General features: G+C 45.7%; 1 protein-coding gene across 1 annotated transcript in view; it reads left to right on the forward strand.

The window, feature by feature from the left end:
• Positions 1-21,310, forward strand: part of LOC139403908 (mothers against decapentaplegic homolog 3) — a 58,915-nt gene extending 37,605 nt beyond the window's left edge. The window contains exons 5-8 of the mRNA XM_071147103.1: positions 8,552-8,764; positions 10,768-10,905; positions 11,219-11,363; positions 16,984-21,310. Of these exons, the coding sequence (XP_071003204.1) occupies positions 8,552-8,764; positions 10,768-10,905; positions 11,219-11,363; positions 16,984-17,107 (620 nt within the window). The 3' untranslated portion in view covers positions 17,108-21,310. The remainder of the gene's footprint in view (positions 1-8,551; positions 8,765-10,767; positions 10,906-11,218; positions 11,364-16,983) is intronic.
• Positions 21,311-23,221: the final 1,911 nt, after the last annotated feature.

Genomic DNA, 23,221 nt, shown 5'->3' on the forward strand with positions numbered 1-23,221 from the left:
GTTCTGTCTGTCTTTCTGTCTTTCTGTCTGTGTTCTGTCTGTCTGTCTGTCTGTCTTTCTGTCTTTCTGTCTGTGTTCTGTCTGTCTTTCTGTCTTTCTGTCTGTGTTCTGTCTGTCTGTCTGTCTTTCTGTCTGTCTGTCTGTGTTCTGTCTGTCTGTGTTCTGTCTGTCTGTCTTTCTGTCTGTGTTCTGTCTGTCTGTGTTCTGTCTGTCTGTGTTCTGTCTGTCTGTGTTCTGTCTGTCTGTGTTCTGTCTGTCTGTGTTCTGTCTGTCTGTGTTCTGTCTGTCTGTGTTCTGTCTGTCTGTGTTCTGTCTGTGTTCTGTCTGTCTGTCTTTCTGTCTGTCTGTCTTTCTGTCTTTCTGTCTGTCTGTCTTTCTGTCTGTGTTCTGTCTGTCTGTCTTTCTTTATGTGTTCTGTCTGTCTGTCTGTCTGTCTGTGTTCTGTCTGTCTGTGTTCTGTCTGTCTGTCTTTCTGTCTTTCTGTCTGTGTGTCTGTCTGTCTGTCTGTCTGTCTGTCTGTGTTCTGTCTGTCTGTCTGTCTTTCTGTCTGTGTTCTGTCTGTCTGTGTTCTGTCTGTCTGTGTTCTGTCTGTCTGTGTTCTGTCTGTCTGTCTGTCTGTCTTTCTGTCTTTCTGTCTGTGTTCTGTCTGTCTGTCTGTCTTTCTGTCTTTCTGTCTGTGTTCTGTCTGTCTGTCTGTCTGTCTTTCTGTCTGTCTGTCTGTGTTCTGTCTGTCTGTCTGTCTTTCTGTCTGTCTGTCTGTGTTCTGTCTGTCTGTGTTCTGTCTGTCTGTCTTTCTGTCTGTGTTCTGTCTGTCTGTGTTCTGTCTGTCTGTGTTCTGTCTGTCTGTGTTCTGTCTGTCTGTGTTCTGTCTGTCTGTGTTCTGTCTGTCTGTCTGTCTGTCTTTCTGTCTTTCTGTCTGTGTTCTGTCTGTCTTTCTGTCTTTCTGTCTGTGTTCTGTCTGTCTGTCTGTCTTTCTGTCTGTCTGTCTGTGTTCTGTCTGTCTGTGTTCTGTCTGTCTGTGTTCTGTCTGTCTGTCTTTCTGTCTGTGTTCTGTCTGTCTGTGTTCTGTCTGTCTGTGTTCTGTCTGTCTGTGTTCTGTCTGTCTGTGTTCTGTCTGTCTGTGTTCTGTCTGTCTGTGTTCTGTCTGTCTGTGTTCTGTCTGTCTGTGTTCTGTCTGTGTTCTGTCTGTCTGTCTTTCTGTCTGTCTTTCTGTCTTTCTGTCTGTCTGTCTTTCTGTCTGTGTTCTGTCTGTCTGTCTTTCTTTATGTGTTCTGTCTGTCTGTCTGTCTGTCTGTCTGTCTGTCTGTCTGTCTGTCTTTCTTTATGTGTTCTGTCTGTCTGTCTTTCTTTATGTGTTCTGTCTGTCTGTCTTTCTTTATGTATTCTGTCTGTCTGTCTTTCTTTATGTGTTCTGTCTGTCTTTCTTTATGTGTTCTGTCTGTCTTTCTGTCTGTGTTCTGTCTGTCTGTCTTTATGTGTTCTGTCTGTCTTTCTTTATGTGTTCTGTCTGTCTTTCTTTATGTGTTCTGTCTGTCTGTCTGTCTGTCTGTCTGTCTGTCTGTCTGTCTGTCTGTCTGTCTGTCTGTGTTCTGTCTGTCTGTGTTCTGTCTGTCTGTCTTTCTGTCTGTGTTCTGTCTGTCTGTCTTTCTGTCTGTGTTCTGTCTGTCTGTCTTTCTGTCTGTGTTCTGTCTGTCTGTCTTTCTGTCTGTCTGTCTTTCTGTCTTTCTGTCTGTCTGTCTTTCTGTCTGTGTTCTGTCTGTCTGTCTTTCTGTCTGTGTTCTGTCTGTCTGTCTGTCTGTCTGTCTGTCTGTCTGTCTGTCTGTCTGTCTGTCTGTCTGTCTGTCTGTCTGTCTGTCTTTATGTGTTCTGTCTGTCTGTCTTTCTTTATGTGTTCTGTCTGTCTGTCTGTCTTTATGTGTTCTGTCTGTCTGTCTTTCTTTATGTGTTCTGTCTTTCTTTATGTGTTCTGTCTGTCTTTCTGTCTGTGTTCTGTCTGTCTGTCTTTATGTGTTCTGTCTGTCTTTCTTTATGTGTTCTGTCTGTCTTTCTTTATGTGTTCTGTCTGTCTGTCTGTCTGTCTGTCTGTCTGTCTGTCTTTCTTTATGTGTTCTGTCTGTCTGTCTTTCTTTATGTGTTCTGTCTGTCTGTCTTTCTTTATGTGTTCTGTCTGTCTGTCTTTCTTTATGTGTTCTGTCTGTCTGTCTGTCTGTGTTCTGTCTGTCTGTCTGTCTGTGTTCTGTCTGTCTTTCTTTATGTGTTCTGTCTGTCTTTCTTTATGTGTTCTGTCTGTCTTTCTTTATGTGTTCTGTCTGTCTGTCTGTCTGTCTGTCTGTCTGTCTGTCTGTCTGTCTGTCTGTCGTTCTGTCTGTCTGTCTTTCTTTATGTGTTCTGTCTGTGTTCTGTCTGTCTGTCTTTATGTGTTCTGTCTGTCTTTCTTTATGTGTTCTGTCTGTCTTTCTTTATGTGTTCTGTCTGTCTGTCTGTCTGTCTGTCTGTCTGTCTGTCTGTCTGTCTGTCTGTCTGTCTGTCTGTCTGTGTTCTGTCTGTCTGTCTGTGTTCTGTCTGTCTGTGTGTCTGTCTGTGTGTCTGTGTTCTGTCTGTCTGTGTGTCTGTGTTCTGTCTGTCTGTGTGTCTGTCTTTCTGTCTGTGGTCTGTCTGTCTTTCTGTCTGTGTTCTGTCTGTCTGTCTGTGTTCTGTCTGTGTTCTGTCTGTCTGTCTGTGTTCTGTCTGTCTGTCTGTGTTCTGTCTGTCTGTGTTCTGTCTGTCTGTCTGTCTTTCTGTCTGTCTGTCTGTGTTCTGTCTGTCTGTGTGTCTGTCTGTCTGTCTGTCTGTCTGTCTGTCTGTCTGTCTGTCTGTCTGTGTTCTGTCTGTCTGTCTGTCTGTGTTCTGTCTGTCTGTCTGTCTGTCTGTCTGTCTGTCTGTCTGTGTTCTGTCTGTGTTCTGTCTGTCTGTGTGTCTGTGTTCTGTCTGTCTGTGTGTCTGTGTTCTGTCTGTCTGTGTGTCTGTCTTTCTGTCTGTGTTCTGTCTGTCTGTCTGTGTTCTGTCTGTGTTCTGTCTGTCTGTCTGTGTTCTGTCTGTCTGTCTGTGTTCTGTCTGTCTGTGTTCTGTCTGTCTGTCTGTCTGTCTTTCTGTCTGTCTGTCTGTGTTCTGTCTGTCTGTGTGTCTGTCTGTCTGTCTGTCTGTCTGTCTGTCTGTCTGTCTGTCTGTCTGTGTTCTGTCTGTCTGTGTTCTGTCTGTCTGTCTGTCTGTGTTCTGTCTGTCTGTCTGTCTGTCTGTGTTCTGTCTGTCTGTCTGTGTTCTGTCTGTCTGTCTTTCTGTCTTTCTGTCTGTGTTCTGTCTGTCTGTCTGTCTGTCTGTCTGTCTGTCTGTCTGTCTGTGTTCTGTCTGTCTGTCTGTCTGTCTTTCTGTCTTTCTGTCTGTGTTCTGTCTGTCTGTCTGTCTGTCTGTGTTCTGTCTGTCTGTCTGTCTGTGTTCTGTCTGTCTGTGTTCTGTCTGTCTGTCTGTCTGTGTTCTGTCTGTCTGTCTGTGTTCTGTCTGTCTGTCTTTCTGTCTTTCTGTCTGTGTTCTGTCTGTCTGTCTGTCTGTCTGTCTGTCTGTCTGTCTGTGTTCTGTCTGTCTGTCTGTCTGTCTTTCTGTCTTTCTGTCTGTGTTCTGTCTGTCTGTCTGTCTGTCTGTCTGTCTGTCTGTGTTCTGTCTGTCTGTCTTTCTGTCTGTCTTTCTGTCTGTCTTTCTGTCTGTCTGTCTGTGTTCTGTCTGTCTGTGTTCTGTCTGTCTGTGTTCTGTCTGTCTGTGTTCTGTCTGTCTGTGTTCTGTCTGTCTGTCTGTCTGTCTTTCTGTCTTTCTGTCTGTGTTCTGTCTGTCTTTCTGTCTTTCTGTCTGTGTTCTGTCTGTCTGTCTGTCTGTCTTTCTGTCTTTCTGTCTGTGTTCTGTCTGTCTTTCTGTCTTTCTGTCTGTGTTCTGTCTGTCTGTCTGTGTTCTGTCTGTCTGTCTGTCTGTGTTCTGTCTGTCTGTCTGTCTGTCTGTCTGTCTGTCTGTCTGTGTTCTGTCTGTCTGTCTGTCTGTGTTCTGTCTGTCTGTCTTTCTGTCTGTGTTCTGTCTGTCTGTCTTTCTGTCTTTCTGTCTGTGTTCTGTCTGTCTGTCTGTGTTCTGTCTGTCTGTCTTTCTGTCTGTGTTCTGTCTGTCTGTGTTCTGTCTTTCTGTCTGTGTTCTGTCTGTCTGTGTTCTGTCTGTCTGTCTGTCTGTCTGTCTGTCTGTCTGTCTGTCTGTCTGTCTGTCTGTCTGTCTGTCTGTCTGTGTTCTGTCTGTCTGTCTGTCTGTGTTCTGTCTGTCTGTGTTCTGTCTGTCTGTCTGTCTGTGTTCTGTCTGTCTGTCTGTCTGTCTGTCTGTGTTCTGTCTGTCTGTCTGTCTGTGTTCTGTCTGTCTGTCTGTCTGTGTTCTGTCTGTCTGTGTTCTGTCTGTCTGTGTTCTGTCTGTCTGTGTTCTGTCTGTCTGTCTTTCTGTCTTTCTGTCTGTGTTCTGTCTGTCTGTCTGTCTGTCTGTCTGTCTGTCTGTCTGTCTGTCTGTGTTCTGTCTGTCTGTCTGTCTGTCTTTCTGTCTTTCTGTCTGTGTTCTGTCTGTCTGTCTGTCTGTCTGTCTGTCTTTCTGTCTGTCTGTCTGTGTTCTGTCTGTCTGTCTTTCTGTCTGTCTTTCTGTCTGTCTGTCTGTGTTCTGTCTGTCTGTGTTCTGTCTGTCTGTGTTCTGTCTGTCTGTGTTCTGTCTGTCTGTGTTCTGTCTGTCTGTGTTCTGTCTGTCTGTCTGTCTGTCTTTCTGTCTTTCTGTCTGTGTTCTGTCTGTCTTTCTGTCTTTCTGTCTGTGTTCTGTCTGTCTGTCTGTCTGTCTTTCTGTCTTTCTGTCTGTGTTCTGTCTGTCTTTCTGTCTTTCTGTCTGTGTTCTGTCTGTCTGTCTGTCTTTCTGTCTGTCTGTCTGTGTTCTGTCTGTCTGTGTTCTGTCTGTCTGTCTTTCTGTCTGTGTTCTGTCTGTCTGTGTTCTGTCTGTCTGTGTTCTGTCTGTCTGTGTTCTGTCTGTCTGTGTTCTGTCTGTCTGTGTTCTGTCTGTCTGTGTTCTGTCTGTGTTCTGTCTGTCTGTCTTTCTGTCTGTCTGTCTTTCTGTCTTTCTGTCTGTCTGTCTTTCTGTCTGTGTTCTGTCTGTCTGTCTTTCTTTATGTGTTCTGTCTGTCTGTCTGTCTGTCTGTGTTCTGTCTGTCTGTGTTCTGTCTGTCTGTCTTTCTGTCTTTCTGTCTGTGTGTCTGTCTGTCTGTCTGTCTGTCTGTCTGTCTGTGTTCTGTCTGTCTGTCTGTCTTTCTGTCTGTGTTCTGTCTGTCTGTGTTCTGTCTGTCTGTGTTCTGTCTGTCTGTGTTCTGTCTGTCTGTCTGTCTGTCTGTCTTTCTGTCTTTCTGTCTGTGTTCTGTCTGTCTGTCTGTCTTTCTGTCTTTCTGTCTGTGTTCTGTCTGTCTGTCTGTCTGTCTTTCTGTCTGTCTGTCTGTGTTCTGTCTGTCTGTCTGTCTTTCTGTCTGTCTGTCTGTGTTCTGTCTGTCTGTGTTCTGTCTGTCTGTCTTTCTGTCTGTGTTCTGTCTGTCTGTGTTCTGTCTGTCTGTGTTCTGTCTGTCTGTGTTCTGTCTGTCTGTGTTCTGTCTGTCTGTGTTCTGTCTGTCTGTGTTCTGTCTGTCTGTCTGTCTGTCTTTCTGTCTTTCTGTCTGTGTTCTGTCTGTCTTTCTGTCTTTCTGTCTGTGTTCTGTCTGTCTGTCTGTCTTTCTGTCTGTCTGTCTGTGTTCTGTCTGTCTGTGTTCTGTCTGTCTGTCTTTCTGTCTGTGTTCTGTCTGTCTGTGTTCTGTCTGTCTGTGTTCTGTCTGTCTGTGTTCTGTCTGTCTGTGTTCTGTCTGTCTGTGTTCTGTCTGTCTGTGTTCTGTCTGTCTGTGTTCTGTCTGTGTTCTGTCTGTCTGTCTTTCTGTCTGTCTTTCTGTCTTTCTGTCTGTCTGTCTTTCTGTCTGTGTTCTGTCTGTCTGTCTTTCTTTATGTGTTCTGTCTGTCTGTCTGTCTGTCTGTCTGTCTGTCTGTCTTTCTTTATGTGTTCTGTCTGTCTGTCTTTCTTTATGTGTTCTGTCTGTCTGTCTGTCTTTATGTGTTCTGTCTGTCTGTCTTTCTTTATGTGTTCTGTCTTTCTTTATGTGTTCTGTCTGTCTTTCTGTCTGTGTTCTGTCTGTCTGTCTTTATGTGTTCTGTCTGTCTTTCTTTATGTGTTCTGTCTGTCTTTCTTTATGTGTTCTGTCTGTCTGTCTGTCTGTCTGTCTGTCTTTCTTTATGTGTTCTGTCTGTCTGTCTTTCTTTATGTGTTCTGTCTGTCTGTCTTTCTTTATGTGTTCTGTCTGTCTGTCTTTCTTTATGTGTTCTGTCTGTCTGTCTTTCTTTATGTGTTCTGTCTGTCTGTCTGTCTGTGTTCTGTCTGTCTTTCTTTATGTGTTCTGTCTGTCTTTCTTTATGTGTTCTGTCTGTCTTTCTTTATGTGTTCTGTCTGTCTGTCTGTCGTTCTGTCTGTCTGTCTTTCTTTATGTGTTCTGTCTGTCTGTCTTTCTTTATGTGTTCTGTCTGTCTGTCTTTCTTTATGTGTTCTGTCTGTCTTTCTTTATGTGTTCTGTCTGTCTGTCTGTCTGTCTGTCTGTCTGTCTGTCTGTCTGTCTGTCTGTCTTTCTTTATGTGTTCTGTCTGTCTGTCTGTCTGTGTTCTGTCTGTCTGTCTGTCTGTGTTCTGTCTGTCTTTCTTTATGTGTTCTGTCTGTCTTTCTTTATGTGTTCTGTCTGTCTTTCTTTATGTGTTCTGTCTGTCTTTCTTTATGTGTTCTGTCTGTCTGTCTGTCTGTCTGTCTGTCTGTCTGTCTGTCTGTCTGTCTGTCGTTCTGTCTGTCTGTCTTTCTTTATGTGTTCTGTCTGTGTTCTGTCTGTCTGTCTTTATGTGTTCTGTCTGTCTTTCTTTATGTGTTCTGTCTGTCTTTCTTTATGTGTTCTGTCTGTCTGTCTGTCTGTCTGTCTGTCTGTCTGTCTGTCTGTCTGTCTTTCTTTATGTGTTCTGTCTGTCTGTCTTTCTTTATGTGTTCTGTCTGTCTGTCTTTCTTTATGTGTTCTGTCTGTCTGTCTTTCTTTATGTGTTCTGTCTGTCTGTCTTTCTTTATGTGTTCTGTCTGTCTGTCTGTCTGTGTTCTGTCTGTCTTTCTTTATGTGTTCTGTCTGTCTTTCTTTATGTGTTCTGTCTGTCTTTCTTTATGTGTTCTGTCTGTCTGTCTGTCTGTCTGTCTGTCTGTCTGTCTGTCGTTCTGTCTGTCTGTCTTTCTTTATGTGTTCTGTCTGTCTGTCTTTCTTTATGTGTTCTGTCTGTCTGTCTTTCTTTATGTGTTCTGTCTGTCTGTCTGTCTGTGTTCTGTCTGTCTTTCTTTATGTGTTCTGTCTGTCTGTCTTTCTTTATGTGTTCTGTCTGTCTGTCTTTCTTTATGTGTTCTGTCTGTCTGTCTTTCTTTATGTGTTCTGTCTGTCTGTCTTTCTTTATGTGTTCTGTCTGTCTTTCTTTATGTGTTCTGTCTGTCTGTCTGTCTGTCTGTCTGTCTGTCTGTCTGTCTGTCTGTCTGTCTGTCTTTCTTTATGTGTTCTGTCTGTCTGTCTGTCTGTGTTCTGTCTGTCTGTCTGTCTGTGTTCTGTCTGTCTTTCTTTATGTGTTCTGTCTGTCTTTCTTTATGTGTTCTGTCTGTCTTTCTTTATGTGTTCTGTCTGTCTTTCTTTATGTGTTCTGTCTGTCTGTCTGTCTGTCGTTCTGTCTGTCTGTCTTTCTTTATGTGTTCTGTCTGTCTGTCTTTCTTTATGTGTTCTGTCTGTCTGTCTGTCTGTGTTCTGTCTGTCTTTCTTTATGTGTTCTGTCTGTCTTTCTTTATGTGTTCTGTCTGTCTTTCTTTATGTGTTCTGTCTGTCTTTCTTTATGTGTTCTGTCTGTCTGTCTGTCTGTCTGTCTGTCTGTCTGTCGTTCTGTCTGTCTGTCTTTCTTTATGTGTTCTGTCTGTCTGTCTTTCTTTATGTGTTCTGTCTGTCTGTCTTTCTTTATGTGTTCTGTCTGTCTTTCTTTATGTGTTCTGTCTGTCTTTCTTTATGTGTTCTGTCTGTCTTTCTTTATGTGTTCTGTCTGTCTTTCTTTATGTGTTCTGTCTGTCTGTCTGTCTTTCTTTATGTGTTCTGTCTGTCTGTCTGTCTGTCTGTCTGTCTGTCTGTCTGTCTTTCTTTATGTCTGTCTTTCTTTATGTCTTTCTTTATGTGTTTTGTCTGTCTTTCTTTATGTGTTCTGTCTGTCTGTCTGTCTTTCTTTATGTGTTTTGTCTGTCTTTCTTTATGTGTTCTGTCTGTCTGTCTGTCTTTCTTTATGTGTTCTGTCTTTTACTCTGTAGTAGTCCCATATAGTTGATATTGGTAAAGGCTTAGTTATTGAGCATCCTACTTGGGACTGTCTAAAGTGTTTCCCCATGTCTCTCCTGTGTCTGTCAGACCTACAGCCTGTGATGTACTGTGAACCAGCCTTCTGGTGTTCTATCTCATACTACGAGCTGAACCAGCGGGTGGGCGAGACCTTCCACGCCTCCCAGCCGTCCCTCACTGTGGACGGCTTCACCGACCCCTCCAACTCAGAGCGCTTCTGCCTGGGCCTCCTCTCCAACGTCAACCGTAACGCCGCTGTGGAGCTGACACGCAGACACATCGGTACTGACGCTTTGAAAATAAACCGCTGACAAAATGACTTTGGGCCTGATGCTCGGTCATTGACATGAGGGGAAAGTGAAATGGAACAGCAGTGTTAGATGGGATAACTAGTCAACTTTAGGACTACCCCTACTTCCAACCTGAACCACCTGTACTGGCCACACGTGGTATCAACTTGAAACAGAATTGTGTTTACAAGGTCATTCACACCAGAGTACAGAGAAAGAGAGACGTTTTATTAGCCAATACTTTAGGTTGGGGGGGTGGGGCCTTAGGTCGGGGGTGGGGTGGGGCCTTAGGTCGGGGGTGGGGTGGGGCCTTAGGTCGGGGGTGGGGTGGGGCCTTAGGTCGGGGGTGGGGTGGGGCCTTAGGTCGGGGGTGGGGCCTTAGGTCGGGGGTGGGGTGGGGCCTTAGGTCGGGCGGGGGGTGGGGACGTAGGTCGGGGGGGTGGGGACGTCGGGTGGGTGGACAAATAGATTCACACCACGGGACGATTTTTGTCAGAGAGAATGGTCAAGGGGCCAGAACATAATTATAATATTTTGTACACTGCTAAGCCCAAAATTAAATTGTATTTGAAAATAACAATTATTTCATACCTTGATTACAGTGAGACACGATCACATATGTCCATTTTGTTTGAGGGGGGGGGGGGATACTTGGGAACAAGTTTCCTAAATACAGCGCATTCTGAAAGTATTCAGTCATCTTGACTTTTTCCACATTTTGTTACGTTACAGATTTATTCTAAAATGTATTCAGTTACACACAGTACCCCATAATGACCGAGCACTAACAGGTTTTAGAAATGTTTGCAAATGTATAAAAAAAATATTTAAAAAAGGAATACCTTATTTACATAAGTATTCAGACCATTTGCTATGAGACTCTAAATTGAACTCGGTGGTATCATTTCCATTGATCATCCTTGAGATGTTTCTACAACTTGATTGAAGTCCACCTGTGGTAAATTCAATTAATTGGACATGATTTGAAAAGGCGAACACACCTGTCTATATAAGGTCCCACAGTTGACAGTGCATGTCAGGGCAAAAGCCAAGCCATGAGGCACAGATCTGGGGAAGGGTACCAAACAAATGGCTACAGTATTGAAGGTCCCCAAGAACACAGTGGCCTCCATCATTCTTAAATGGAGGAAGTTTGGAACCACCAAGACTCTACCTAGAGCTGGCCGCCCGTCCAAACTGAGCAATTGGGGGAGAAGGGCCTTGGTCAGGGAGGTGACCAAGGTTGTTTTTCAACGGCAGGGACTGGGAGACTAGTCAGGATCTAGGGAAAGATGAACAGAGCAGAGTACAGAGATTCTTGATGAAAACCTGCTCCAGAACGCTCAGGTCCTCAGACTGGGGAAAAGGTTCACTTTCCAACAGGACAACGACCCTAAGCACACAGCCAAGACAACGCAGGAGTGGCTTTGGGACAAGTCTCAATGACCTTGATTGGCCCAGCAAAGGCTGGACTTGAACCCGATCGAACATCTCTGGAGAGACCTGAAAATAGGTGCGCAGCGACGCTCCCCATCCAACCTGACAGAGCTTGAGAGGATCTGCAGAGTAGAATGGGAGAAACTCCCCAAATACAGGTGTGCCAAGCTTGTAGCATCATACCCAAGAAGACTTGAGGCTGTAATCGCTGCCAAAGGTGCTTCAACAAAGTACTGAGTAAAGGGTCTTAATACTTATGTAAATGTCATATTTCAGTTTTCTATTTTTAATACATTTGCAAAAATGTCAAATAAAAAAATAGCTTTTTCATTATAGGGTATTGTGTGTAGATTGATGAGGGGGGTTATTTAATCCATTTTAGTATAAGGCTAATGTAACAAAGTGGGAAAAGTCAAGGGGTCTGAATACCTTCCGAATTCACTGTATTTAGGTATACATCACATGTTCGTTGTCATCAGTTTTCAGAATTGAATGGTCTGTGTGTACACGTCAGGGGTGGTTCTGGTTCTAGACGGATGGTTCTCTGTTTGTCTGCAGGCAGAGGGGTACGTTTGTACTATATTGGAGGAGAGGTGTTTGCAGAGTGCCTCAGCGACAGTGCCATCTTCGTCCAGAGTCCCAACTGTAACCAGCGTTACGGCTGGCACCCCGCCACGGTCTGCAAGATCCCCCCAGGTGAGAGCTGAGAAGGGGGTGTGTGTGTGTGTGTGTCGTACGTGTGTGTGTGTGTGTGGCAAAGACAGCGAGACAAAAGGTTGACACACAGTAGGTTAATTTCCACAATGACTGTCGTACTGTGGTTACTCACCAACACACGTACGACACACACACACACACACACACACACGTACGACACACACACACACGTACGACACACGTACGACACACACACGTACGACACACACACGTACGACACACACACACACACCTCCATTCATTGTGTCTTGACGGTAACGGTTTGTCGGACGGTTGTGTGACGGTTCCGTAGGCTGCAACCTGAAGATCTTTAACAACCAGGAGTTTGCTGCCCTGCTGGCCCAGTCGGTGAACCAGGGCTTCGAGGCGGTCTACCAGCTCACCAGGATGTGCACCATCCGCATGAGCTTCGTCAAGGGCTGGGGAGCAGAGTACAGGTAACACACAGTCCACAGCGACACGCTCTCATTAAGGTTTCATGTATTAAACAAGAGTTAACCCCTGTCGTTCGTTGATGCCATGCTCCTACCTGATTAGCTCACTAGGTGATTCAGATGAGACGGTACAGGAATGGAGAAACTATATGGGATGGCTGAGGGGTGCAAGGTTAAATAACTATGTGGGATGGCTGAGGGGTGCAGGGTTAAGTAACAACTATGTGGGATGGCTGAGGGGTGCAGGGTTAAGTAACAACTATGTGGGATGGCTGAGGGGTGCAGGGTTAAGTAACAACGATGGGGGATGGCTGAGGGGTGCAGGGTTAAGTAACAACGATGGGGGATGGCTGAGGGGTGCAGGGTTAAGTAACAACTATGTGGGATGGCTGAGGGGTGCAGGGTTAAGTAACAACTATGTGGGATGGCTGAGGGGTGCAGGATTAAGTAACAACTATGTGGGATGGCTGAGGGGTGCAGGGTTAAGTAACAACTATGTGGGATGGCTGAGGGGTGCAGGGTTAAGTAACAACTATGTGGGATGGCTGAGGGGTGCAGGGTTAAGTAACAACTATGTGGGATGGCTGAGGGGTGCAGGGTTAAGTAACAACTATGTGGGATGGCTGAGGGGTGCAAGGTTAAGTAACAACGATGGGGGATGGCTGAGGGGTGCAGGGTTAAGTAACAACTATGTGGGATGGCTGAGGGATGCAGGGTTAAGTAACAACTATGTGGGATGGCTGAGGGGTGCAGGGTTAAGTAACAACTATGTGGGATGGCTGAGGGGTGCAGGGTTAAGTAACAACTATGTGGGAGGGGTGCGGGGGTTAAGTAACAATGCTTCTCGTTGTCGTCATCAACTAAACCACCCCACAGATTATCAGACGGTGCTGATTGGTCTACCCATATGGTGGGTGGAAGGGATGGGTTCAGACGGTTTGAATGTGGTCGTGGCCAGACTGTATCCGTGTAGTGAAACTCACGAGCTCATGAGATCAGGATGGATCTTACCAGGCTAGTGTCTCCCCTCTCTTCCCCATAGAAACAGGTCTGTTTCACCCAAACACACATGTGCTGCGTCAAAGGGAGCTGTCAGTCGTCCCCCCTCCTCTCATCCTCTTCTCCATGCTGTAGTCTGACTCATCTGGTCTTAGAAGAGAGGGGAGAGCCCTCAGGGGCTTCTGTACTGGGAGTCAGTGATTGCTTTCCACCGGGGAGATCCCCAGTGACAGACAGACAGACAGGCAGACAGGCAGGCAGGCAGGCAGACAGGCGAGATGAGATACTCCAACTCAGCATGTGGAGACACTTAGGTGCAGGGTCTCTTTCTCTTTCTTTCTTTCGCTCTCTCATTGAATCATACAATTACTTGTCTTATAACCTGTCCACAATCTGAAATGTATCTACACGGAGCAAAAATATAAACGCAACAAGTAAAGTATTGGTCCCATGTTTCATGAGCTGAAACAAAAGATCCCAGAAATGTTCCATATTTACAAAACGCTTATTTCTCTCAAATTTGGTGCATAAATTTGTTAACATCTCTGTTAGTGAGCATTTCTCCTTTGCCAAGATAATCCATCCACCTGACAGGTCGGACATATCAAGAAGCTGATTAAACGGCATGGTCATTACACAGGTGCACCTTGTGCTGGGTAAAGTAAAAAGCCACTCTAAAATGTGCAGTTGTGTCATACAACACAATGCCACAGATGTCTCGTGTTTTGAGGCAGCGTGTATTTGACATGCTGACTGCAGGAATGTCCACCAGAGCTGTTGCCAGAGAATTTAATGTTCATTTCTCTACCATAAACCGCCTCAATGTCGTTTTAGAGAATTTGGCTGTACGTCCATCTGGCCTCAAGACCACGTGAATGGCGTTGTGTGGGTAAGCGGTTTGCTGATGTCAGCATTGTGAACATAGTGCCCCATGGTGGGGTTATGGTATGGGGCAGGCATAAACTACGGAAAAAGAACACAATTGCATTTTATCGATTGCAATTTGAATGCACAGATATACCGTGACGAGACCCTGAGGCCCATTGTTGTGCCATTAATTTGCCATCACCTCATGTTTCAGCATGATAATGCACAGCCCCATGTCGTAAGGATCTGTCCACAATTCATGGAAGCTGAAAATGTCCCAGTTCTTCCATGGTCTGCATACTCACCAGCCATGTAACCCGTTGAGCATGTTTGGGATGCTCTGGATCGACATATGACAGCGTGTTCCAGCTCTCGCCAATATCCAGCAACTTCATACAGCCATTGAAGAGGAGTGGGACAACATGCCACAGACCACATTCAACAGCCGTATCAACTCAATGTGAAGGAGAGGTGTGTTACGATGCAAAAGGTCACACCAAATATTGACTGGTTCTCTGATCCACGCCCCTACCTTTTTTTTAAATGTATCTGTGACCTACCGATGCTTATCTGTATTCCCAGTCATGTGAAATTTATAGAAATGTAACTCAGTAAAATCTTTGAAATTGTTGCATGTTGCGTTTTATATTTTTGTTCAGTGTATCTTCATACCTACAAAAACAGCCCATTCTATTCTATCCCCTATCACACTTTCTGGTAAAAACTCTAAACGGTAGCAGAGACAGTCTGGGATATTAAATAGAACTCCCTGATAGGTTCTTGTATACAGTGGTTCATTCAGAAGTCTGATGGTAGCAGAGACAGTCTGGGATATTAAATAGAACTCCCTGATATGTTCTTGTATACAGTGGTTCATTCAGAAGTCTGATGGTAGCAGAGACAGTCTGGGATATTAAATAGAACTCCCAGATAGGTTATTGTAGACAGTGGCTCATGCAGGAGTCGGTCCTTACACCCTAGAGGCCTTTTTTCAAGTCCTTGCTTCCCCCTCTGTATTCCTAGAACAATAAGCATTCATCTATTGTAATCACAGCTACCCACCTCTCTCTTCTCATCCTCTTCTTCTTCTCCTCCTCTTCTTCTCCTCCTCTATAATGATGAAGTGCTCTGACACGACAGAGCTGCTGTCTTGATGTATCATTCATCACTGTGGACTGTGCTGGATTATGGCTGCTAGTAGTTCTCTGTCCTGGCAAACACACAGTGAGGGAAGCAGGAGTATGGCTGCTAGTAGTTCTCTGGCCTGGCAGACACACAGTGAGGGAAGCAGGAGTATGGCTGCTAGTAGTTCTCTGGCCTGGCAGACACACAGTGAGGGAAGCAGGAGTATGGCTGCTAGTAGTTCTCTGGCCTGGCAGACACACAGTGAGGGAAGCAGGAGTATGGCTGCTAGTAGTTCTCTGGCCTGGCAGACACACAGTGAGGGAAGCAGGAGTATGGCTGCTAGTAGTTCACTGGCCTGGCAGAAACACAGTGAGGGGGTTTAATGTCAAGGAGACGTGGGGGGAACCGGGAGGAGAGGTATTGAGATCAATAGCCCAAACCGGTCTGAAGTGGCTACTTTTATTTCAACTGTTTCTCCCAAGTGCCAGGAGACCAAGGGAACGTGAGGGGGGGGAGAATGGAAACAAAATAATGAAGCGTTTTCTCCTGTTTTAATCTACCGATGGTTTTTCATTTTTAGTCACTGCCCAGCTATGCTTCTTTTCCCCTGTGCATTTCCTCACTCAAATATTTAGTTGTAATGAACTAATCATGCGCATGCCGTAGGTACGTTTGTACAGACGTTTTCCATCAGCAGCCATTGATAAATTTTACATGTGTTTCCACAATAAGAAAAAATACCAGCTCAGCCCAGCGCACACGGGGCTGAGACAGAGAGGGAGTTGTGTAAGGGGGATGGAATGCAGGAAAGAGGGGGAGGGTGGAGCGGGGGAGGCAGAAGACACGGGGGGAGGGAGGGAGGCAGAAAGATGCGGAGGGAGGGAGGCAGGGGAGACGGGAGGCAGAAAGACGCGGAGGGAGGGAGGGAGGGAGGGAGGGAGGCAGAAAGACGCGGAGGGAGGGAGGGAGGGAGGCAGAAAGACGCGGAGGGAGGGAGGCAGAAAGACGCGGAGGGAGGGAGGGAGGGAGGCAGAAAGACGCGGAGGGAGGGAGGGAGGGAGGCAGAAAGACGCGGAGGGAGGGAGGGAGGCAGAAAGACGCGGAGGGAGGGAGGGAGGCAGAAAGACGCGGAGGGAGGGAGGGAGGCAGAAAGACGCGGAGGGAGGGAGGGAGGCAGAAAGACGCGGAGGGAGGGAGGGAGGCAGAAAGACGCGGAGGGAGGCTGGCGGACGCGGAGGGAGGGAGGCTGGCGGACGCGGAGGGAGGGAGGCTGGCGGACGCGGAGGGAGGGAGGCTGGCGGACGGACGCGGAGGGAGGGAGGGAGGCTGGCGGACGCGGAGGGAGGGAGCCAGGCAGGAGACACTGAGGGAGGGAGTGGGGCGCTGTGCTTCTGTCCCAGGGTGGGACGTCGTGTGCTCTCCTTGTCCCTTCAGACAGAAACGCAATGGTCCACTGTTGACTTTTATCAATGTAGTATTACTGACCAGTCTACGCTTGCCTGGTTCCAGATCACTGTAGTGTTACTGCCCAGTCTACACTAGCCTGGTTCCAGATCACTGTAGTGTTACTGCCCAGTCTACACTAGCCTGGTTCCAGATCACTGTAGTGTTACTGCCCAGTCTACACTAGCCTGGTTCCAGATCACTGTAGTGTTACTGCCCAGTCTACGCTAGCCTGGTTCCAGATCTCAGGGGTTGATAAAACAGCACAAACATCTCGACCAGTCTATTTCTTCAGGATCTTTGACCCTTCCATGGGACTGGTGAGCTAACATAGGCTAATGCGAATAGCATGAGGTTGTAAGTAACAAGAACATTTCCCTGGACAGACATATGATATTGGCAGAAAGCTTAAATTCTTGTTAATCTAACTGCACTGTTCAATTTGCAATAGCTATTACAGTGAATGAATACCATGCTATTGTTTAAGGAGAGTACACCATTTTTGAACATGAAAAGTTATTAATAAACAAATTAGGCACATTTGGGCAGTCTTGACACAAAGTTTTGAACAGAAATGCAATAGTTCATTGTATCAGTCTAAAACTTTGCACATACACTGCTGCCATCTAGTGGCCAAAATATAAATTGCAGCTGGGCTGGAATAATACATTATGGCCTTTCTCTTGCATTTCAAAGATGACGGTACAAAAAAATACAAAAGAACGGTTGGTTTTTTCTTTGTATTATCTTTTACCAGATCTGTTATGTTCTACTACATTCCTTTCAAATTTCCACAAACTTCAAAGTGGTTCCTTTCAAATGGTACCAATAACATGCATATCCTTGCTTTAGGGCCTGAGTTACACGCAGTTAGATTTGGGTATGTCATTTCGGCGAAAATTGGGGACGGTTCCTCCTCCCACTGAAAAAGATCTGCTTCAAGTTGTATGATATATATTTAAGCAATAAGGTGCAAGGGTGTGTGGGATATGGCCAATATACCAAAGCTAAGGGCTGTTCTTATGCACGTCTTATTCACAAACTCACACACTGTGTTGAAAACCTACAAGAAAATGGATGAGTGTTTGTCACTGTCATACAGGTATAATCCAGATCCTAGTTGATTGTGTCCTGCAGTGAACTATCCTGTCTCTTATGTCTCCTCCTCCTCTTCGGTCTCTCTACCCAGGCGACAGACCGTGACCAGCACCCCTTGTTGGATCGAGCTGCACCTCAACGGCCCCCTGCAGTGGCTGGACAAGGTGCTCATGCAAATGGGTTCCCCCAGCATCCGCTGCTCCAGCGTGTCATAGGAATACTCTCCCCACCGTCTCTGTCACAGCACCAGTGAATTAAACAGACTAGAGACCATAGACACATCAACTAAAGGATCAGAAAGGGTTCGGCAGGCATTGAGAGAAGGCTTTGTGTCTTTGGAAGAAGAGCCTGTAGGCTGAAAAAGCCCAACCCTCGTCTGTCACATACTCTCCCCAACCCTCGTCTGTCACATACTCTCCCCAACCCTCGTCTGTCACATACTCTCCCCAACCCTCGTCTGTCACATACTCTCCCCAACCCTCGTCTGTCACATACTCTCCCCAACCCTCGTCTGTCACATACTCTCCCCAACCCTCGTCTGTCACATACTCTCCCCAACCCTCGTCTGTCACATACTCTCCCCAACCCTCGTCTGTCACATACTCTCCCCAACCCTCGTCTGTCACATACTCTCCCCAACCCTCGTCTGTCACATACTCTCCCCAACCCTCGTCTGTCACATACTCTCCCCAACCCTCGTCTGTCACATACTCTCCCCAACCCTCGTCTGTCACATACTCTCCCCAACCCTCGTCTGTCACATACTCTCCCCAACCCTCGTCTGTCACATACTCTCCCCAACCCTCGTCTGTCACATACTCTCCCCAACCCTCGTCTGTCACATACTCTCCCCAACCCTCGTCTGTCACATACTCTCCCCAACCCTCGTCTGTCACATACTCTCCCCAACCCTCGTCTGTCACATACTCTCCCCATCCCTCGTCTGTCACATACTCTCCCCAACCCTCGTCTGTCACATACTCTCCCCAACCCTCGTCTGTCACATACTCTCCCCAACCCTCGTCTGTCACATACTCTCCCCATCCACACCAACTGACAGCACTTTTTTTCCGTTTTGTTTTGTACATGTTTGTGGCAAAAGGGGGCGTGTGCATTAAAACAGGAAGGCGTTGTTATCGCCTCTATGTCATAGACATTTTTTTTTTATTGAACATGTGTCGGCATCTAGTGCCAACACCGCTGTAGCATGGGAGATTTTAAGGCATGAAATTCCTCCATTTTTCTTTTCTGTTTTTGTTATCATTGTTAGTTGTACATATGTTTATGTAGCGCTGCTAGGTAATTACTAGATTGGGTGTTTCGGAATGGTGAGTGATACTGCTTTTTATATAGCATGCTAGAAGAACATGAAGTTTTACACATTTCCGTGGAGACTGTTTCTATGGTTAGCTGTTTTTTTTTCAGTTTTCGTCTTTTTGTTGCAAATTTGTAGAATGCCGCCCATTTGTTAGCTGATTGAAAATATATGAATTTGTCGTCATGAAATATGTTCCTCCCTTGCCACTTCTGAGTAGTGTGTAAAGGGAAATCTAGTAAGAAGCTTTTAGGCGAGGTCGATGTTCTCCTGTCTGTCCAGTCCTCTGGATGGGTTTCCCATGTTCTCTAGTTTGTCCCGGAACAGTGCAGATCGTGTTTGTAATCCGTCTTTTTGGAAGCGCGCCAAATCTCTTTCCCGCACAGTCAGAGACCATTGGGTTGTGGATTTGAACTGTCACCCAGATATCCTCTGACTGTCTGAGGAGTTTGACATAGCAGTGTATTTCTCAGTACATCTGAAACTGTGGTTTGATTATCCATAGCATTTGACAAAATTAGAACTTTACAAAAATAGTTTTTTTGTATTTTACCCCCTTTTTCTCTGCAATTTCGTGATATCCAATTACGATCCAATTACGATCTTGTGCCATCGCTGCAACTCCCCAATGGGCTCGGGAGAGGTGTAGGTCGAGCCGTACATCTTCCGAAATATGACACGCCAAGCCGCGCTTCTTAACACCCGCCCACTTAACCCAGAAGCCAACTGCACCAATGTGTCAGAGAAAACATTGTTCAACTGATGACCGAAGTCAGCCTGTAGGCGCCCGGCCCGCCACTAGGAGTCGCTAGAGCGCGATCAGGCAAATAAAGCCCCACCTGCCAAACACTCCCCTAACCCGGACAACACTGGGCCAATTGTGCGCTGCCCTATGAGACTCCCGGTCACAGTCGTTTGTGACACTGCCTGGGATCGAACCCAGGTCTGCAGTGACGGCTCAGGCCTTAGACCGCTGAGCGACTCGGGAGGCCTTGACACAAACTTTTGTCATGGCAATGGTCGTGTTGAGCGACGTTGCCCCTGGCATTTTACAAGAAATCTCAAAGTCTGGGAATAGTTGATCCAATCATTTATATAAGCAAACATACTTCAAGGGGCAATTCTTAGTGTCCATTTTGGAAAAGTGACTATTGACTGCTTATGGGCATTGCAGAGTGTTGCCAGTCAGCTGTTGTTCTCAGAACCTAGGATTAAGCTAAGTATCCTGGACTATAGATACAGGAGTGTTCCTTCCTCATCTCTATTTTACTACAGAAGTGTAATGTTCTGTATTTTGTAATGAAACGCCATGCAAGACTGTACGGTGCTGATGTGAAAACCCTGAGAGGTGCACTATCACTTGTTAAAAGCTAGCTAGTCTGATCTCTCTCTCTCTCACACACACCAGTTGCCATACCCCCGTCCATGGCTGATACCCGTCTCAATCTGCACATTTTCTAGGACTCCATGGGTTCCCCTGGAAGTGATAACTGTGGGTAAGAGTGGAACCTGTACTATGGTCTGTATTATTAGTTTTGTTTCTTTGATGTAGTACTCACTCAGATCCAGCAGGGGGTGCTACTCTCACCCCCCCCAAAACACATGTGTATATACATCTAGAAAAAAATCGAATGCATGCTTATTTTCACACTCGTCCCCTTTCTTTTGTAATGTAGATTCTATTTTGCTACCAAGTATTTTTGTAGAAAGGGGATGGTATAGCATTATATGCTCTGCTCCCGAGGTCGTCACGGCGATGGAGACATACTGCTGTCAGGTGGAGAGGACAATGTTTTGGGGAACGCAGATTTTGTTTTGTTTTGTTTTAAGGGAAACGTTAGCCCGACTCTGGCAATGTACATAGTAGGACCAAGTCCCCTTTCTGTCAGTCAGTTCTTTCTTGAATACTCTACTCTTATGAAATGCAGGATTTTAAGCCTTCTTACTGTGTACCTGGAAGTGTATGAGTGTGTGTTTCTATGAATATGACCATTGTGATCCTGATGGTTTTTGGCTAGAGGAGGACAGAAGGGATGTAGGGGGAGATCAGATCTCCCTGTAATGACCGACAGCACCGCTTATTATTACAATCCCCTCACTGAAGACTGCACTGTCCGGAATGGCACCCTATTCCCTACATGGTGCACTACTACCCATAGGGTGCTGGTCTAAAGTAGTGCACTACTACCCATAGGGCGCTGGTCAAAAGTAGTGCACTACGTGCCATTCCAGATGCAGCCCATTCGTCTTTATTAGGAGTGGTCTGTGTTTTGGGTGTTTCCATTCCCATCTTACTGTATGGGGGTGCTTGGTCGAGGTGGAGGGAATTGAACCATGGTCTCCTACAGCACTTAGTTACTTAAGTGCATTGACCAAGCGCAAGCTTCTGTCTTGACGCTAACCCAGCGGTGATAACTGCTAGCCGTTATCGTTACAGTGATGCTAACCCAACGGTGCTAGCTGTTAACATTAGTGATGCTAACCCAACGGTGCTAACTGCTAGCAGTTAACATTACAGTGATGCTAACCCAACGGTGCTAACTGCTAGCCGTTATCATTATAGTGATGCTAACCCAACGGCGCGAACAGCTAGCAGTTAACATTACATTGATGCTAAGCCAACGGTGCTAGCTGTTAACATTACAGTGACACAGAGCAGTGTGTATGAGGTTATACTGTTATACTGCTCTCCATGTACATTGTCCTACAAGGACATTTCAGAAAAAGTAGTATCTACCGATCTGGAGAAAGAGATGTGCTCTTTGTAAAGCTGTCCCCAAGTGTCCAGGTGAACTGAACCCAAATTCACCGTCCTATAGGACCATTGAAAATCCAATGGTACATGCATTTACCTGATAGAATATATTTTATTAGCAAAGAAATGTTTTTAATCTGCTCTTCAAGTTGTATTGCTTGTTCTTGTTTCCACCCGTACTATTCTGTGTGTATTAGTTGTTTGTCCTTTTTATGTATCTTTTAATGTCATTTTGTATAAATATATATCCTTTTTTTTTTTTTTTTGCATAGGAAATGTTGTGGAAATGATGCATCATACTTGTATCTGTTATTGTTGTTATTTTAATAAAAAAATGCATATCTCAAATGATTCTGGTGTAGCCTATTATCATTTTATTAGCTAGGACCAAGTCTATACATTTACTGCTGCTACATGTGACTTTTTTGGGGCGCCCTTGTCAAATTCACATAGAGTTATGAGTTATAGATCAGTCATTGTCATGGAAAGCAAGTCCAAGAAGGTGGTAAATCGGTTCTATGCTTGATATTTCTATGATTCCCGTTCTTAAGTTTTTGTTTTTTTCCTCTTTTGCTTTGGGTTTTGTTCAGCAGGTTCAAACAGCTGGAAATACAATGTGTTTGGTTTTGGAAAAGAGATTTCACAGCGGTTTAGATTGATTCTCTGCACTACTTGCTTTTTTTTTTATTTTACCCCCTTTTTTCTCCCCAATTTCTTAGTATCCAATTGTTAGTAATTACTATCTTGTCTCATCGCTACAACTCCCGTACGGGCTCGGGAGAGACGAAGATCGAAATCCATGCGTCCTCCGAAACACAACCCAACCAAGCCGCACTGCATCTTAACACAGTGCTCATCCAACCCGGAAGCCAGCCGCACCAATGTGTCAGAGGAAACACCGTGCACCTGGCGACCTTGGTTAGCGCGTACTGTGCCCCGGCCCGCCACAGGAGTCGCTGGTGCGAGATGAGACAAGGATATCCCTACCGGCCAAACCCCTCCCTAACCCGGACGACGCTAGGCCAATTGTGCATCGCCCCACAGACCTCCCGGTCGCGGCCGGCTGCGACAGAGCCTGGGCGCGAACCCAGAGTCTCTGGTGGCACAGCTAGTGCTGCGATGCAGTGCCCTGGACCACTGCGCCACCCGGGAGGCCCCACTACTTGCTTATTTTGTCACATGAACCGAAATTAGGCAAACTATTAGAATTTTAGCAACCAGGACATTCCGGAGCGAGTGCATCTTTAAGTTTATTCACACACCAAAGAATAGCAAAAATAGTTTGTTTTTTTGTTGATATTTTCTTGCCTTTTACAGACATTTTGCTGTCGACCTTTTGTTATGTTCTGTGTGTCCAGGCAGCAGTTATCTAGATGGCGTGAGACGGGTGTGAGTAATGAACGGTAGGTATTCTACAGGTTTTACATTGGCTGACATTATTTCAGCCACATCAGATATACATACTGTAGGGATAACTACTGTAAGAGGGGAAATGGGACACATTAAGCTTGAGAGCTGTTCAGAAATCAAGTCATAAAACCAATAGAATAATGTTATTTTAATGCTGTTTTTCAGAGTTCTCTTAACAATTTACAAAGACTTAAATGATCTACCGTGTGAATTATTTTTTGAACACTTATTTTATTCTCTGAGGTCAAATCTGGATAGTACAATGATCCATGGCTTCATGTTTTGAGCTTTAGTTCAGATATTCTACTGTACTTGGAGGACCAATAGTTGGGCCAACCAAACGCTCTAAGGCAGTCCCTGGTGTAAAGCATAAAGTGCTTACCTGGATAGTTTATAACCCAGGGGTCTTCAACAGGTCCATGGTGAGCTACCATACACCCCTTCGAATTGGTGGATTCGGCCATTTCGGCCACACCCGTTGCTGACAGGTGTATTAAAATCGAGCACACAGCCATGCAGTCTCCAAAGACAAAAATTGGCAGTGGAATGGCCATACCGAAGAGCTCCGTGGCTTTCAGCGTGGCACCGTCATAGGATGCCACCTTTCCAACAATTCAGTTCGTCAAATTTCTGCCCTGCTAGAGCTGCCCCGGTCAACTGTAAACGTCTAGGAGCAACAACAGCTCAGCCGTGAAGTGATAGGACACAAGCTCACAGAACGGGACCGCTGAAGCGCATAGTGTGTAAAAATCATCTGTCCTCGGTTACAACACTCACTACTAAGTTCCAAACTGCCTCTAGAAGCAACGTCAGCACAATACCTGTTAGTTGGGAGTTTCATGAAATGGG

The sequence above is a fragment of the Oncorhynchus clarkii genome, unplaced genomic scaffold (genome assembly GCF_045791955.1).
Source record: "Oncorhynchus clarkii lewisi isolate Uvic-CL-2024 unplaced genomic scaffold, UVic_Ocla_1.0 unplaced_contig_12638_pilon_pilon, whole genome shotgun sequence".
NCBI classification, from domain to species: domain Eukaryota; kingdom Metazoa; phylum Chordata; class Actinopteri; order Salmoniformes; family Salmonidae; genus Oncorhynchus; species Oncorhynchus clarkii.